Raw genomic sequence first — 17,834 nt, forward strand, 5'->3', positions numbered from 1 at the left:
TTTTGTCTTGTGTCAATTTGGCCAAGAAATATTTATTGAATAAGAAGCTTGGTAAGGCTCAAGCACTGTTCCACCGTTATATGAAATTATCCCTAACCTTTGCTCCAGCCAGAGATGTACATGGTGCTGGGATTCACTTGTGTTTTTGCAGTGGATGAATGGAGCAGGACTGGCAGGGCAGCTGTGGAGGGTACAAGATGACCTGAGGAAACACTTTCCCTCTGCCACGGGTACTCAGAGGTGGGGGAGGGCACTGACAAAAGCCAGGTTTCAACTCATGGTTTTGAAACTCACAGCAAATTCCCTGCAACATCATCCAAGCTAGGATTATATCTCCAGGACCTCAGTCCAGTCCTACAAGCCTCTAAAACTATTCCCCACCTCCAAACTGCAGGTTGACCCTGCTATGCCCCAGAAAAAACAGCCCGAAGGAGGGTGCTGTTCATCACATCTGCTCTTTTGTCAAATGCATCCCCCGAAGCCCCTCAGGCTCTTCAGAGAACCTCATCACTTCCCCAGTACAGACAACGATGACATCCCTGTTTCTGCAGCAAAACCAGATCAGTTTCCAGTTCTACTGAAGTCAACCTGCTGCAGAAGACAAGCTGGGGAAAAAAAAAAAAAAAAAGTTTAAAAAAGTTTGGGTTTCTGCTTAGAGAGCAAATGGTTAAGCTTTTGTTAAGCCTTTCCTTTTGAAGATGGCACATTTCAATCTTCTAGGCTGCTGCTCCCTGCCAAACCCTGTGGTTTCCTTGAGAGTCTGATCCCATGGGGCTACAAGAAGCATCCTTGAAACTGGACACTTAAACTATATCTGAATGGTTTTTCTGATGTGAAGCTTTTAGCTGTTTGTGAGGAAGAAAAAAATCAGAAGCAAGTAACAATTTCATTTAGATAGACATTTTTATTAAGAAAATTTTAAGTACATACACATTTATGGGAGAAATTACAACAATATAAAAGGGTTTATTTTAAAAATATGAAAGGAGTAATTTCAAAAGCATAATATAACTCCTCCAAAAAAGCTGCCTTACAGGAACACAAATACAAAACCCTTTTCACATTATTTGGGAAGATATTTCTTTTTACTTAATAAAAATATAAAGTACAGTATTTACCACAATCTGACAACACTGAGTTCTTAAGAATTGGAAGACAGGAGGTTCATGCAGCCCTTTCATCATGATACATGTTTTCTTCTCTGTGGCCACCAGTTTCATGTTTGCAGACAAGGCTTGTCTTGGTGGGATGTTGGTAAAGAAAAAAAGCCAGATTTTAGGTGACTTCTCAGAAACCTCTGGCTACTATAAATCACAGCACTCAAAACAAGTTGCCAGAGAAAAGAAGAACCCTCTAGATGCTAATGAAGGGGAAATAGCAACAAAAACTTCTATAGGAACTGCATTTTCAACGAAATGTTTATATTTAACTTCCAATATAGCCTTCATTGCAAAATGAACAGTCACCTTTGCTCAAACACCTTAGTTAAAAACACATCAGAAAGTCACCTTTCATCCTTCCTCAGGCAGAATTCAGATAAGATATTCATACATACAAGTATAAAGCTAGTATAAATAAAAATTGGCACAGCAATAAATACCATCTATTCTTTAAAAAAAAATATTCAACCTTAGGATTTGCCAGCTGCACATTGAAAATACCACGTGATGATTTCACATTTACGGAAGCTGCTTTTTCAGCACCAGTTCAGTGTTCTCTTTCCCCTCCTCTTGATGTGTGGTCCCTACATCACTCCTATCTCCCCATGCTTCCGTTCCCTGATTCAGTCTTTGGTCAACAGTTACAGGCAGAAAGGAAAATGAAGTGTTCTCCCAGAGCAGGTTTCTGCTAGTGCTGCTTCTCAGCCTGAGACTATGGTGTGCACAGGAGAGGAACAGCATGTGATGCACAGGGTAGCACAGGGAAGTTGGGGCAGCCGAGTAATTGACTTCTCTAGTGTGAAGGGCATGGATGCTCTTTCCAATGTGTCATGCAAGAAGCAAAGCTTCCTGCTCAAGGTTGAATTTTGGTTTAAAGCGGGAGAAAGCTTTTATCAGGTTCTCACTTAATTTACTTGGTTACATTATTCAGTTAATCCTGGCCGGGTCTGTGCCACCCCTGTATTCATGCTGTGTTCAACCTTGCCCAGGTGAGGGAGGGTGTTGGTGCCCAAGATCAGCCCCATGCCCTGAGTGGTCTCAGCTACACAAGTAGTGAATTGTCACCAGCGCAGCGATGTCAGGGCCCAGGTCACAGTGTGAGTCTCAAGGAATGCCAGGGGCAGACAGCCCACAGGCACACAGACAACCACCACCTGACTGTCAATGTTCCCTAGCCTTGCAGGGAGTCCCTTTCCTTCCCACTGCTACTCATGCATTTCTCCCAGGAGCAAAAAGCCCTTCCTTTAGCACAGTCTACCCTTGCAACACTCACTAGTGTGCCCCCAGAAGAGAAGGTTAACAGGTAACCCCATTTCCTGCAGTAACTCTGGCACCTGGCTGTACTGTCCAGAGCTAGGACCCCAGGGTTTGGCTGGGGTGCTCCAGCACTGCCCATCTCAGTGCCTCTGTCAAAGTGGTCTGTTTTCCCAGGCTGTAATGTGAGGAGGTTGGCATGTCCCCAGACACCTTTCCCTGCTGGTGCTGACTGCAGATTCACTCCCTGTTAACAAGGACTGCAGCAGAGCGCTGGCAAGGCTGTAGTCACATCTACCTACCCTATCTTTTCACTGGAGAGAAAATATTTCCGCTAGAAACAAAATCTTCATGGCCCCTATCATCATTAGCAAGGTATGCTGCTGAATCAAAATCAGAGGAATATTTAATTATCTGTTTACTCCAATAGAAATCGATCAGACCTGAAGCTGTCCTTTGATGGGAAGCATGTGTGAAGAATGCACCTTCCTGCATGAGAAGGACAAGCTCCAGGTCTGTATCAGAACCAAGATTCGACATTTTGTCCAAAGACAGACATTCTTGGCTTTGACACTCACATGTCTGCCTCTGACAAACTACTAGCAATTGCAGGTGCATGTATGGGGACAGGAGATGGACCCTAGGATATAAAGTACAGTCTGGGGAAGATATAAGAAACTAATTTTCTCATAAAAGTTCTGTCTGTCTTTACACTTACAGTGTCTTACAGAGGATCTGACCTTTCTCACGCTAAATCAATACCCAATTCTCATCAAGTACAGTGGTATCAGACCTTTCAAAAAAGAGACACAATATACTTAAAATCACCACACTGGCAATGATAACAATAGAAGGAATGTAAAAATCACACAGACATACATTTTAGGCACAGCAGTTGATTTCTACTTTAGAGCAAATGAGGTGATGTGGTCCCAGCTGAAGCACTCTCCGTAATAGCACTGTTTCACAGAGAGGAAAATACAAGATTTTTACCTGAATCCACATGGAAATAAGGCAGTCCCTGGCTAGCCAAAGCATCTCTTTGGCACTAAAGATGCCTGCCACAAAAAGGAGAGCTTAGTGAAACACCCCCCTCAGTATTCCCAACACAGGCTGCAGGGAATAAAGAAGATTTCTTCCGAAGCAACCGGCTCAAAATCAACCCCCACAATCTTAGATTTTTTTGTTTACAATACACACAGATACATACAAACACAAGCACTGTGCTGCACAAATTTGCTTCTGCCCAGATCCCAGTGCACAGTAAAACATTATTGCAGTACTGCAGGTGTTTTTCAATACACTATATAGCAAAGATATCGTGTATATAGGTAAGAATTGGGAGAAAAACATTTCTGACTGAGGGGATTGGTGCAACATGTGGTACCTGTCCCTGGGTGTACTTTGCAAAGGAAATTACAGAGGCTATCCTGTTCACCAGCAAACAGGGCCACGACCATTGGTGAACAATGAGCACTAGCCTTCATTTTCACACCCAAGATACACCACTCCTTCCACAAATTGGTCAGACCCTCTCTTGCCCCAGGCATCTCTTCTCCAAAGATATGGCCAGACATCCTCTTCTAGGTATCTCTGGAGCAATCAAAGATGGTACTGCTCTCAGGTACATGTGACTGTTCAATAGTCGAGGCCACAGCTTCCTTGGTGAAAGGTCACGTGAATGCATCTCTGCCTACTTCAGTGCAAAATTAGCCAGGCGAGCTGAAGCCACCTCCTGTGTCTGGGTGGGAAGAGACACCTGGTGCATGGCAGCATATCTGACTCCTCCAACTTGCAACATGATCTTGTGGTGAGACCTTTAATAAACCATTCTTTTTTGTGCTAGAATTTGTCATCAGAAGCACAAGAACATAGGAAATGACAGGTGACATCAGATCAGTGTTGTGGCTCCTAATATAACTACTACAAATCAAGTACTAGCACCTTGTAATACACCAAATGTACATTGACCCAGTTGCTCATAGCTGTCACCAAGGTCTCTAATCTTCAGAGAAGGGCTTTAGCCCTGTAGCCCCGAGTTTAATCTCTCACCCAAAATACCTATAAATGCCACCCATGGTAATGTTGTCCACTTTCATCAATGTCTGATGCCTTTTAGCCTTCCTATGTTCTTTGCCTTGGTGACTTCTGGAAGCAATGAGTTCCTCCACTACTTACACAACATCATTGCACTGTACAGTTCATGTCCTTCTAGGTTTAAAACTCCAGACTTGCATGAACCAAAAGAAAGTTAAATAAAGCAGGACCTCTACATAGCAAAGGAAATAAAATATTATGTAATAACATAGGGTTAGTTTAAATTCATATCTGCCCTCAGTGCCAGGTAATAAACATATTTTTTCATAAAAATATGTTTATTTTTATGTATAAAAACATCTTTTTCTCAAATAGTTACATCTTACTATATAAAAATAGCACTGTGAAAGCAAGCCAATTTGTGCAAAAAAAAAAAAACAAACCCAACCCACAAAAAAACCCAAACCCAAACATAAAAAACCTTTGGAAATGTATGAAGCGTTGCTTTTGTGCTGCACGGTAATAGTGAAATGTATTCATTCCCTAATACTGGTTATCTGCTCTCTGGGTCCTACAGTAAGAAATCCTGTAGACGGCTTACAATGCTTGCCTCTTACATCTTGAACCTCCTGTTGATGAAGAACAGAGTGAAACACTATTAAGGTTTATTTCAGTTGCAAAAGCTTTGATATCAGGCCTAGTCAAACAGCAAATCTGTGTCTGGATTAACCAAAGGCATTTTGCAGCCCCTCCAACCAGTATTTGCCAAACATTTTGGGGGAAGTTCTCCACAAGCAGCTACTAGGTACCCAGCAGGGCAAACCCAGTAATGGGAGTTATTTTGGGCAGGTTGTGCTCATCACAGTTAGTAAGGTGTTCAGAGCTAACATAGAAGGAAGGCTGGCTAGGAAGCTTATTCTGGACTAGAAAGCCAGAGCAGGGAATTATCAGTGGGCAAAGACAATTGGTTAAAAAAAAAAAAAAAAAAAAAAAAAAGTGAGCAGCCCCAGTAGTGGAGCAAATGCACTGATAATGTCTCCTCTACCTACCCCTACCCTACAGCTCTGCTGGAGATCACGGACAGCTCCACAGGGTTCCAGATCTCTGTGAATGGGGGAACAGAGCACAGCCCATGCTCTGCTCTTGTTGGTGTTTAGCTCGCACCATAGTGTGGCTAAAAAGCGAGGCCCCTGAGTGTGCTGCCCAGCCAGGAGCCATCCCCATGGCCTCCCTGCTCTGGAACCTCACCTGCTGTGAGCTGCTGGGTAGCACATCACAGCTTGTGGTGACCAGTTGCCCTGTGAAGGTGGGATGATGGGGAGGACGAGCAGCCACACGCTGTACAGTAAATGTGTGAGGTGTTAAGTGCAGAGGTAGGGAGTTCAGGGTAGGAGACAGAAAAATCAAGTCTCCCATGCTCAGTGTGAGCATGGTACCCAGGGGGAGTGGTGTGTTAGGCATCACAGCAAGGTACAAGTGTATTGTGTGCAGGGTTCACTCGGAATAAGGAGCCAGTCTGTGCTGGTGGCCTCCAGGGTTTGTCTGAAGTGACCCCTACTCCTGCTCCAGACTGACTGGCCTTTTGCAATCTAGATGAGGTCACTAAGGCTCAGTTACAAGTGTCAGAGAGTAAACACCAGGTATTCAAAACCCCTGCTGTCCCAGCATGTCTTGTCTAGCCTACAGGATCAGAACAAACATCCCTTTCAATGCCTGCTGGACAGCTAAGACTGTGTGACCACAGTCAGACACAGCTGTGGCTACTCTCAGTGAGGGTAGCCTTGGAAAATTCATCCAGGTATAAAGAGGATGACTAAGCCATGAGCAAAATTTTCCTCTCTGAAGATATCTTTTCCAATATCCCAACACCTACCGGTGCAGGCAGGCAGGACACACCATCCTGGTAGGAAAAAACCTGGGACATCCAGAGCATTGGTGTATGTAACACCATTCTCTGGGACTTGCTGAGCATCTCCCATAGGAGAGGTGTCAACCAGTCACCAACACAGCAAATCATGTTGTCACCACCCAGCATTTCACTTGTCATTTGTCAAAAAAAACAGTGACAAATTCACAGCTGTTATTTACAGTTTAACTCTGTCAGTTTGGTATTGCAGGAATATGGCCAGCTAAAAGAAATAGAGCTTCCAAAACCTTTACCATGTTTTGACTTTGGCTTTGCTTCGGGGTTATTTTGGCCTCTTTGGGTGTCCATTTTCCCATCTGTAAAATGAGAAAACTTTCCCCTTTGAAGGGAGAGTACAGATGTTATCCCTCAACAAATATGGGAAAAAATGGAAGTCTGGATAGGCTAATATATTTGCCGAAGGTCACATAAGATGGTCAGTGTAAGAGCAGGGACTTGAATCTGAGGTATCCCAGCTCAGAAACTAATGCCTCCTACCATTCTTTCTCCCTGGAGACTTTAGTGGTGTTGCACGGGAAGGGCAGAGTGGGCCCCGTTTCTTCTGTTGCTTTTTTTTATGAGTGCGATGACGTGGTCTAAATTAAAAGAAAAATACAAAAAGACTGCCATAAATTATTCATATACAAAGGCCTTATTCACATTTATCCCATGGTCCCTTCACATCCTGCTGGCAGGGTGCAAACCAAGGTAACATGCCCTTTCATATACCCTCTGCCTCAGAGGAATGCTAGGCAAATGGAAGTTCCCTGGTGACAGGACATTTACAAATTCTGAGGCCAGAACAACTCTTTTCCCCAAAACACCAAAGTCTCCCCAAATGCCTGCCAGAACTTGTCAGCCAGGAGCCTCACCATCCACATAGTAGACCCCAAGGTACAACTGAAAGCAGAGGGTGGATGGATTTCTGGCTTCCCACCCAGCATTCCAACTGACATCAATCAACAAGAACTGGTGGTTACTCTATGGAATTTGTGGACATTTAGTGCCTTAAAACAAGGTTGTAAAGGTAGTCACCTACATTGTCCTCCACTGTGTGGGGCATTCACCCAGCACAGGCTTAGTAGAGTACCAGGAGGTAGTTGTTTTGGCATGTTGTACTTCAGCCCTTATTTACAAATGAGGTCAGAAACTAGGACGAGCAGTCACACCAGGGTTTACAAATGCTGTGTAGGAAGGCAACAGCAGGACTTGGCTCCCATCACAGTCAGCTCCTAGAAGCTGGGAGTTTCCTTTCCTTTCTCCCAGCAGTCTTTCTATTTGACTTTTCTATCTTTTCCAGATCCATCAGTTCTCTCGTCTGTGCCAGAAGTAGCCACTGAGCTTAATGAACTCCAGCATCTCAGACTAAGGGAAGCTCTGAGGTGGGACTGTATTAACATGACAGCAGACAAGCTGGTGTCTGTTTATTTTGGGCTCTGATAACTCTGCAAGGGTCTGATCTTGCATATCCTTGCATTAAGGAAGAAGAAGGCAGTCAATGTACTGCAAATTATGACAGGGATTGCCTGGAAGTGATACAGGATTTGTTAATTATTTCAAGAAAGGACTGATTTGCCCCTTGCCTATAACATGGATGAACGTTGAATGATGTTGGCCACAGCAGCTGCGCAATGATTTTTAAAGCCAGTTAAGAAATTTGGATTCTTGATAGCTTGAATGTATTTTACAGATGTCTCATAAGTGTGTATATTACATGGAGATGTGATGAATATAAAGCAATAATAAAGGCTAAGCAGAATTAGTGATCAAAATAACTCCCTACTAAAAGCCATCTCTGGTTTCACAATCAACTGTATCAGACTACTATATTCTATGACTTTTTCTTTGCCCTTAGCTGCAGATGACAGCACAGAAGATACTCTCATATTGAAGCACTGGTATAGATTAAGATGTCTTGACAGTTTGGATTTCACTTAAGCAATTACAAGAGCCCTTTCTACAAAACGTATTGATTTTATTCCAGAAAAATAAATTCCCATGTACAATTGGGTTTTCATAACATGAAACAATTAGCCATTTTATTGCTAGTGCATATAGGGTAATGTCACATTTCATACAATTTCAGTACAAGTGAAAAAATATAATATATGGCTGATTGAAATTGATAGCTACATTAACATTTATAGATCTATATATATTTATTTTACAAGCTGTTAGTAGTTTAGAGGGATATCGGTGTTTTAAACTACCAACATTCATATGGCTCCAATTCAAATATATGAATTGTTTGATGCACTATAAATATATTCCAAAGTACATTTCACTGAAGAAGTCAGAGCTGTGCACTAAAATATATCAAAAACATGCTTTGTGAAAATGCTGCAGACAGAGTTCTGACTGTCTGTGAAGCATGAAAATGCCACCGGTGCTAGCATTACTAGTTGGAAAATGAAAACAATGCCATGATTACAGGATTAGGTGCTGGAGATATATGCTTTCTTTCATTTTATTTCACAGAGCTGGGACCAAATTCTCTTCTGTTACTCAATGCAAACCATGATGAAATCCACCAAATTAGTAGAATTGCTTATAGATTAGCACTAGGTAAACAAGACCCAGAATCTGGCTGGAGATCAGGCATGGGCTCACTGGTTTCAGTAGAGCTGGCCCCAGATCTTCACTAGCGGAAGTGAGAGCAGAACATGTTCCAGCTGAGTTGTTCCCCTAAGTGAGGCAGGCAGGATCTGAGCACATAGTCACATTTGCCCAACCCTACAAATTTCTTAAATGCCTCCTAAGTTTCAGGTCTTATGAACAGCACCAAGAACTTCATTGGGGATGACAGCAAACAGAAACTTAGGCAGGGGCTTGAGGATTTTCCCACGTTGGAAAACAAAGTAGCTCAAGCCCCTAGGAGAGTCAGCATGGACCACATCCTGCTCTTGGATTCAGTTGTGCCTAAATTCAAAACCATCCTGGCACCATTAACCTGGATTATCCTGCAGAGAATTTGCCCAAAGGACAAAGGGGCTGAGCAGTGGCAGCAAAGAAGGCACTGAGCATTGGATGAGATGGGAAGAGCTGTCAGGGCTGGAATCACAGTCAGTTTGTTAGCTGGCTTCCTTCCCTCCTCACTCTTGGCCCCAGTGTGGTCTTGAAAGGGCCACATGGAGCAATCTCTCTGCTTATGGATTTTTGCATTTTCCCCCTCTGCTTATTGTAAAAACACAGGGGAACAAAGACTTTTTTTTTTTAAACTCTACTTGTTGTTTGGCAAATGCATTTACAAATCAAACAGTGGAGGGCATTCAGCTACCTGTACTGCCTCACATCTCCCCTGAGGCAATACCCTTCCCCACATTTCTCCAAGAATGCATTGCTTTTGCAAATGACTGGATTCCAGCCCTGCTTTTACCCTACAGATGCAGGGGGAGTAAAGGTTCAGTGGTTACTGAGGGGTGGGAATGTGGTGAGAGGGATACTGAGTGCACAGGTAGGCTTGCTGGCCAAAATGCTGCTGTTGGATCAGGCACAGCCCAGGGCTCTAGGCAAGAAAGGAAATTCTTTGTACCATCACTTGTCTCATCTTCCATCCCAGAAGGCTGGAGCCCTGCCCTGCAATTCAGCACAGAAATGTTCTCTGTGCTGCTCTTGCTCACCGTAAAATTGAACTGAGACAGGCTGGGTCCACCTCAGAGTAGCCAGGATCACCCACTTTCAAGGGGAATAAAAATAGATTTAAAAAGTCTGAATTTGCCAAGTATGGTTGGTTTTCCCCTGGCCTTGTGGGAGACCCTTATTCATGGCAGCGCATCTCGCCTTGGCTGATATTAATAGCACTCTACACTGCCCAGCAGAGAAACAATTTTTAGTGCCAAGACCCCCTAGGCCTCAGCTGCCTGTGCAAACAGACCCCCACAGTGTAACATGGAGAGGGGCTCCAAAGAAACTGGAACAATATAAATTCTGAAGTAATTGTAGTTTGGCTTGGGGAAGAGGGGGCATAAAGGAAGCCTTTTCCTTGGGAGAACGACTTTTTTTTAAAAGAGGATGAGCTGGGTACCCCAGAACAGATTCATAAGGATAGATTTTGCCTCACATTTAGAATATACTAGAAGCTGTTGTTTTCATACAGACTAGGTCAACTCCAAACCCATCTTCAAAGCAATATCTGATTCCATGAGTACTTTGTCCACATGGTAAAAGCCAGCCCTTAATGTTCTACCCTTTAATAACTCAGGATGTTAGGTGTTAAGTCCATTTGTCGCTTGTCTTACTTGTTTAAAGCTTTTTCCAGATACTCCTGGATCCACTTTAACTTGGGATCAATGCACACTTGCTTGCTGTTGCTCTTGAGCCTTGCACTGCCAAAGGAGAAAAGTCAGAGTGAGTCTAGTGTGTAACTGCTCCTCAGCCCACACCCACTACCCACCCCCAGATGCTTTATTTTCCTTGGGTGCCGGTCCTGCTCTCAGTTAACCCATGAAGAGCATGGGTTGTCCCTGCCATCCTCAAGGCACTATGATAAATACCACTGGTTTCAAAGCACTGGTACCATCTGTCTCCTCTGATGTGGATTCTTGCAGTCTGTACTGGGATGCATGTAGGGGCAGGATAGATAGAGAGTTTGAATCTAAGTTTTCCAATTCATACCTGGGCTGTTATGAGTTCAGTGCCAACAACAGCTAAATTTGATTTGGAAATACTGACATGGTAAATACAGGTCATTTTTGCAAAGAACAGCTTTAAGATTCAACCCAAAATTGAAATTTGACATGTTTTGAGAACAGGCATGAAACCATACCTCTTGTGTGTTCTGAAAGGGTTTGGTCACTCTTGGCTTTCTGTTTTATACAAGACTGAACTAACAGGTTGATGGCAAGAAAACAACTGGAAGTACCATAGTGCCAGAGGCAAGTTCTCCCTCATGTATTCACTCAGCACTAGAAAACAAAAGCAAAAACCTCCTGAGGGATTTTCTCCTGGATGTCCAAGCTGCACTTCCCTGTTTAGCTGATTTGACTTCTCTGTGAATATGGCATTTGGGCTATCTGCATCTTTCATACAGAAGCAGTAGAAATAGTTTTTCACCCGCATCGGCAGGTCTCACCCTTCAGGCATCTCAGGGCCTCTTTGAGAGTGCTGTGATCTCCTATGTTCCCTGAAGCACCCTGCCTCTGCCCCAGCTGCTCAGAAATTTCCCCTTAAACAGGCTGCCTGCCATGCAAAAGTGCCAAGAGCAGCAATTTCATGGAAATGCCCATAGGAATAAGTTCAGTATTTGTTTAAGCATTTTGCTGGATGGAAGCCAAAATGTTTCCCACTTTGTAAAATGAAATCTGCAGAATATAAAACTATGGCGTAAGAAATAACAGGTCAAAAAGGCTCCCTGGTCTGAAGTTATGCAAGAACACAGCTGTAACATAAACACATCGAAGAGCCAGTCTTGCAAGCCCTGCGCCAATAAAGAGATGAATGGGCCCAATTCATATTTCCTTACAGCAGTGCCAAGCTGGAGTATTTCCAGTGAAGTGATACCAACAGAGAGTAAGAATGGAACTGCTGATGTTAGCAATGCCTGGGAACTCGCAGGGTATGGAACCAAAAGCATAGGTAACTAGCCTCCAGCCACATGCAATGCAGTCCCTCTCACCTCATATTAAGACGTTTAGTTTTTAGAACATTTCTGAGCCTGTCAGCCCTTGCTCCTTGTACAGTCACAGCAGAGACTTAGGCAATTGTATGGAGTGTTAAATCTGAACTGTGTTAGATGTCTACTTTAGGATGCAATTAATTGCATGCTAAAAATGCCTATTTTCCTGTACTGAAAACCAGAGAATTAATTTAGGGTGGGCTTTCTAGAAGTAGACATGCAAAGAAAAGATTTTCTAGATTTGAAGAGATGACATCCAATAGAAAAGCCTGCTCTTAGGCTTTTTGTTCAGGTATAATTTCCCTCAACCATAAAGGGTGCAAAAAAACAAAAAACCCCTTTCCTTGAAGCTACATGATTTTACTGAGATTCTCTGTTCCTAAAAATGGTAGTTTTAAAGTTACCTACACTTTCACTGTATAAAGCTTATCCACTAAATGCAGAGTATGCTAAAAATCAAGATGAGAAATTTATGTTAATTTTGGTTCCATTTCAGCTTCTTCATTAAAGACCTAATTCAAACCCATGATGCTTCCGGGGTATTTGGAGGCGAGTTTTTAAGTACCTTTAAAGTAACAAAAGATGGTGAATTACAACAAAAGATGGTGAATTACAGGTTCATGTTTTCTGTGTGCCACCAAATCACATTGGAAACACACACATTTGTGTCAGGAATGGACCAGAACATGAACTGTTTAGTTTCTGCATTTGATGCTCTTACCTATATCTAATGACTACGATCCCATGTTAATTAAGAGATAAATGTATATTCTATCCTTTCTTAAATGCCTGTCTTTTCTTGGAACTACTCCAGAAAATTCCAAATCCTCTACAAAGCCTTAGTACTGGGACCCTTATGACATCCATTAACAGTCCCAGAGTACAAATCCATACACTACTGCATTTTGGATGCTTGCCTCCAAAACTGTTTAGAGGTCAGAGTTAGTCACAGCTGGTTTTACCATTTTTGTGAAAGGAAATTATTTGTCAGCTGAGGGTTATATTTTTCTCACTGTCCTCCTCCACCAAATCCTAAGGCAGAAGCATGCATGAGAAAATTTGTATGATCTACCTAGAGTGATTTAAAAAAGAAAAAAATCATATGAATATAAACTGGATCATGAATGGATACATGCTCTTCAACATATCTGTACACTCCTGAGAAATCTCATGAAACCACATCAGTTTTCTGAGTGCAGAAATGTTTTGGATGACAAATAATGGATTTCTACAGCATTTGAGTTGCAACTGGAAGAGCCTGACATGAATAGAAGACAGATCTAGTGATGGGAGCACTGCACAGAAACCCAATCTAATCACTGAGACCCTCTTGCAGAGGTCAGCAGAAGTTGATAGTAGTAAGGCTCCCTTGCAATGAAAAGATGAATGCTATTTTTTCTCTTCTGAAGAATTTGAAGTTGGGAGAGGAGGGAGAGCATAACCAATGAACAAATGAACCAAAAGGACCTTCCTAAAAACACACACATGCAAATCTACAACCCCATTTTTTCCTGAAAATAAGTGTTTCTTTTTCATCAGAAATGAAGAGGTTATTTTTCTGTTGGGAATCCATCATTTCTGTCTTGCTGTGATCTGTGATTTAGTGGAGTCAGTCACTGCCTGTTAAGTGTGTCCCTAGATCAGGCCAGCATGTTTAGGGTCTGTACCTCCTGTGGAGTCTACAGGAAATCCAGGAATTCCTTTTTGCTTATTTAGCTCCTCTTTATGGAGAAGTGGAGCATTAGAAGACTCAGACCACTGTAGTCTTTCCCCCAAGGTGTGAAGCTCCACATCCAAGGCAATGGACAGCCTGTCTGACATTCCTTCTCACATACCCAATGGGGGAACAGGACATGGGGTCATAGTAACAGGCAGATCACAGAGGTAGAACACAGTTGGAAAGCATCTAACTGGGCTACTTTGTGTGGGGTAAAGCAGGATCCGGCTGTATCTGACATGTGGGGTGAAGAGACAAATTGGAAATCATGGCATGAGACAGAATTGCAGCCACCAAATCAGGAACCAGCTGTGTTACTTTTCTTTTTGACACCTGAGATTTATACCCAGCTGGAAAGCGTGACTTACACAATCTGAAGTGAGCAGTTGGGTGTTGAGAGGATTTTGAGGTGCTTGATGTTGGCTCTTGCCACGTTGCTCTCGTAGAATCGACAGGGGCATCGGTAAGTCAGGCTGACAGGTTTCTCTGCAGGACACGGGAGAGAAAGGACACGTTACTCCATCTTGCTCCCAGTCAGCAGCACAGATACACAGACCAGGGCCGACAGAAACTCTTTTCAAATATGCAGGTGAAAAAAGGCATAGAAAAGCTGTAGCTTTGGGAGGGCATTTGCCCACAGCTCACAGCACAATCATTTTACCCAGCCTTTCAATAACAGTGCGCGGGATTTTGGAAGACAAAAGAGGGGCACAAAATGGAGATAAGTAAAGAAGAAGAGATTAGAATAAGGAGCCGCTCCATTGTGCAGGGATGCTCCTGGTAATTAGACAAGATAAAGGCCAAAAGAGGGGGCACTTGTCCTCAGTGTTGTTCTTGTCAAATGATTTTGACCCGAGGCCAAATTAGAAGGTAGCCAGAAGAAAGCGATGAATTCCAAAGAGTTCAGATCAAAACCGCTCGGCTCAGGTGCAGGATTTTTTCACGGGGGACTTACTGGCTACAGAAAAGCCCTGAGTCTTTCAGGCTTTCCCAGGGCCCAGCGGCTGACCTTTCCACTACTGCCAACCTTTACTCCCAGTCGAGATATTCGCACAAGGAGGTGCGACTCGGAGATGCGAGATCACACTGGTTTGGCAGGAGAGATTTGGAGTCTTTTGAACCCCCAGCCTGTGGCAAAGTAAAAGCGATCGAGCAGTTACCAGACAGTGCACTCTCCATATACTAACCAGGGACCACCAGACTGGATGAGAGGTTTGTCGCCGGCATCACTAGGGACAGAATTAAGTTTAGCTCCCTAGGCTAAAAATCATCCATGTATATGCATGCAGAACAGAGAAAAGCAGCCTGGCGCTTGCTCACCACAGCCTCTGATGCAGTTCTGCTACCTGACTTCTCCATGGGAGAGCTTAATTACTGGCAAACAAGTGCACATAAATAAGGTCCTCACTCTGTGCGGAAGCCTCAAAGCTTCAAAGCTCCGTGCACGCTAAAATACAAACACAGAAGTCTTGCCTGGAAGTCTAGAAAGAGCTTCCTAAGATTTTAAACAATTTCCCAGTGGAGCGGTATTCAGCCTCTGGGAGGAATTAAATTCATATACCTAACCCATAAGGTCTGGCTCATGCTGTAGATGGTCAGATCTACATTTGACAGGGCTTTAGATTCAACATGGCAAACTGCCGTCCTGTTTATTTAGCCACACAGGAGCACTCGCAGCATCCAAACCCAGTTTGCTTAAAGGCAGATGGAGAGCTAAAAAGCAGGGAAAGGCTTGGAATCCCTAAAATGCCATCTAGGAAGGTGAGAAAAGAGACAGCTTTTCAAAGTGCATCTGATCTGCATATATTGCACATATAGTAATGCCTGTCCCTAGCACATAGAACCACAGACAACAGGATGAAATTACCCTGTTCTCGGGAGGGAAAGCCCTGTCTTCCAAGTGCCTTCACCAAGAGACGAGCCAGAATCAGATTCCACAGGCAGGCTGGGCAAGCAGAAAGGAATTCATCAGTGTAAGCAGAGTTGTTCCAGATTCACACTAGGATCCGGACTGTAAGTTAACAAAATTTGAGGCCTTTTTCTATCAGTTTTATAGGAGTCCAAACAGTGATACAATCTATGAGTTAAAAATGGAAGTAGCTCCCATCTGCAGGGGGAGGAGGAAGGCAGGCTGCAGGGTGAGCCCCCTGAACATGCACTAGACTGACTAGTATGCATGTGGAAGGGAGGGAGAAAGGCGCTAGGATTTCCCACTACAAATCTGTGCCTGATAGCTACACATCAGTGAGTCTGTATTGGAAAAGGAGGCTGAAATTGAATGCAGTCAATGCAACACACAGCACAGCTGCAGTGGAAGTGTCTCTTCAACCTTGTATCAACCAAGTTTAAGCAAGCTTTATCCTAAACAACACACAAGAGATGAACTGTCCAGATCTATGATTTGAGAAAGCAATCCTGTCCTGAGACTGGAAGAGGGACTTTCAATCCCATACATACCACCTGAAATCAGGAGCAGAGAAAGTTTAACTGTGACTAACATGTCTGTGAGCCCAAAAGTTTTTTCCTGCTCAAGAAAGGGCATCCAGCACAGAAAGGAAGAGGGGAAGCCCCAGCACTTGATGTTCTTCTGTCACCCCCAGTGCCAACACACCTCCCAGCACAAGAATCCCTTTGGTGTTTCTGTGCCCCTTGCTTGGCGATCCGCAGCAGGCACTGAGCACCAGGGAGCAGCAGCACAGGCACCAACCGGGTCAGCTCTCAGCATCTCTAACAGGGAACCAGTATCTCCTGCCACTGCCCCTCCAGCACTCTAGGTTGGCTGTGGCTCACTCTGCTCTCAGAAAGGCTGAAATCCAAGGAAAACTCGTGTATGTGGCATCTTCCGACACATGAACTCTTATCATCATAAAGTAGGAGGGGGAAGGGGTCATTTGGGGGCAATGATTTGGGAAGGGGACATTTCTGGTCTTCCCTATCTCATTTCAAAATTCAAAACAAATTTTTCCATGCACAGTAGAGCTGATTAAGCCAATTCTACAAATTTGTACTGCAAAGGTTAATTATCTGTGGGCACTCTGCTGTCTAATAAACGCTGAAGCCATTCTCTCAGAAGGACAAATTAGCATAGTCTGTTAATTGCACTATTACATGAAAACACCAGTTTTCATGAAACTGATGGTACATAGAACTTTTGAGACCTTTATCTGTCTGGCACATTTGATTAAAATGGGTGAATAAAGTCAAGTTTCAGAAGAGACAGACACTATTCAGACATCTCAGTGTCATCCCTTCAGCCTTATTTCCTTAGATAAAAAGAAAAACAGAACACTCATTTTGGTCTTGTCTAGAAGGGTCCAAAGGGTTCTTGGTTTGGGGGTTTTTAAAGTAATAAATAGTTTAACTGTTTTCTAACTCAAAGCTGAGTTTTGCTATGTCTGAACACCCACTTTTGCTGGCAAATTCTCTCCAGAGACAAAAGCACTCACAAAAATCTCCCTCATGGAGTGGCCACGTAGCAACGTTGGATGATACCTATTTCACCCCACAGGGATCTGCCCTGCCTCAACCATGCTGGAATAGGGCAGAAAGGGAAGTGAGTTACCAGTTCTGCTGTGAAGTTACCATCAGTAACTGGCTGCACGGGCTGGAAAGCTCTGGGCACTTGAATGGAGAAGGAAGCTATATCCAGGCAAGCAAGCCGGGCATGAACAAACAAAACATTTGATGGAAGCATCATTTTGCTCCTGTTCATCCAAGGGTGCATTTGTCAACATCAGGAGAGGGCTCGCAACTTTAACACTGGAACAGCTCCATTTCCCTGGAAAGTGAGGCTGTGATAGACAGATACAGCGCTACCAGGGTGGCTCGGAAGAATTCTGAGCTCACCTGCCTTCCAGGACAAGGTAGCCCTTAAAGCCCTCATCCGGATCAGCGTTGAAAGCAGTACATGACATGCAAAGATGTAGGCAGAAAACGTCACTCATCACTGGAAGCCGGTGAGGTCTCTCTCCTTACGCCACTTTTTCTATGAAAAAGCCGTTTCCTCACTCAGGTAGTAGGGTCCCGGACATGCTTACCCTGCTATAAAGATACCCGCTGCCGTTTGCTGTCAGGTAAAGGATGCTGCCGTGCAGGGCGAGGGCGAGGCCCCCGGGTTTGCCTTGGCTACTTGCGCCCTCGCTGCTC

The 17,834-nt window shown here is 43.7% G+C and overlaps 1 protein-coding gene across 1 annotated transcript; it reads right to left on the reverse strand.

Moving 5' to 3' along the window:
- Positions 1 to 900: 900 nt before the first annotated feature.
- Positions 901 to 14,915, reverse strand: CXCL12 (C-X-C motif chemokine ligand 12). Its single transcript, XM_026851483.1, has 5 exons — positions 14,876 to 14,915; positions 14,057 to 14,174; positions 10,596 to 10,682; positions 6,856 to 6,953; positions 901 to 5,080 (listed from the first exon to the last, which is right to left on the reverse strand). The coding sequence occupies exons 1-5, from the start codon at positions 14,913 to 14,915 to the stop codon at positions 5,049 to 5,051; spliced, it is 375 nt and encodes a 124-aa protein (XP_026707284.1). The 3' UTR covers positions 901 to 5,048.
- Between the last annotated feature and the right edge of the window lie 2,919 nt (positions 14,916 to 17,834).

Source organism: Athene cunicularia (genome assembly GCF_003259725.1).
Source record: "Athene cunicularia isolate RWA chromosome 6 unlocalized genomic scaffold, athCun1 chr6_part1, whole genome shotgun sequence".
Taxonomy (NCBI): Eukaryota; Metazoa; Chordata; class Aves; order Strigiformes; family Strigidae; genus Athene; species Athene cunicularia.

Coding starts and splice junctions, on each gene's coding strand:
- CXCL12 (XM_026851483.1), bottom strand. CDS start 14,915: ATGCCGGCGACAAACCTCTCATCCAGTCTGGTGGTCCCTG. Junction 10,683..14,056: donor AACTGCTCACTTCAGATTGT/GTAAGTCACGCT, acceptor CTCCTTTGGCAG/TGCAAGGCTCAAGAGCAACA. Junction 6,954..10,595: donor CTGGAAAAAGCTTTAAACAA/GTAAGACAAGCG, acceptor CTTTTAATTTAG/ACCACGTCATCGCACTCATA.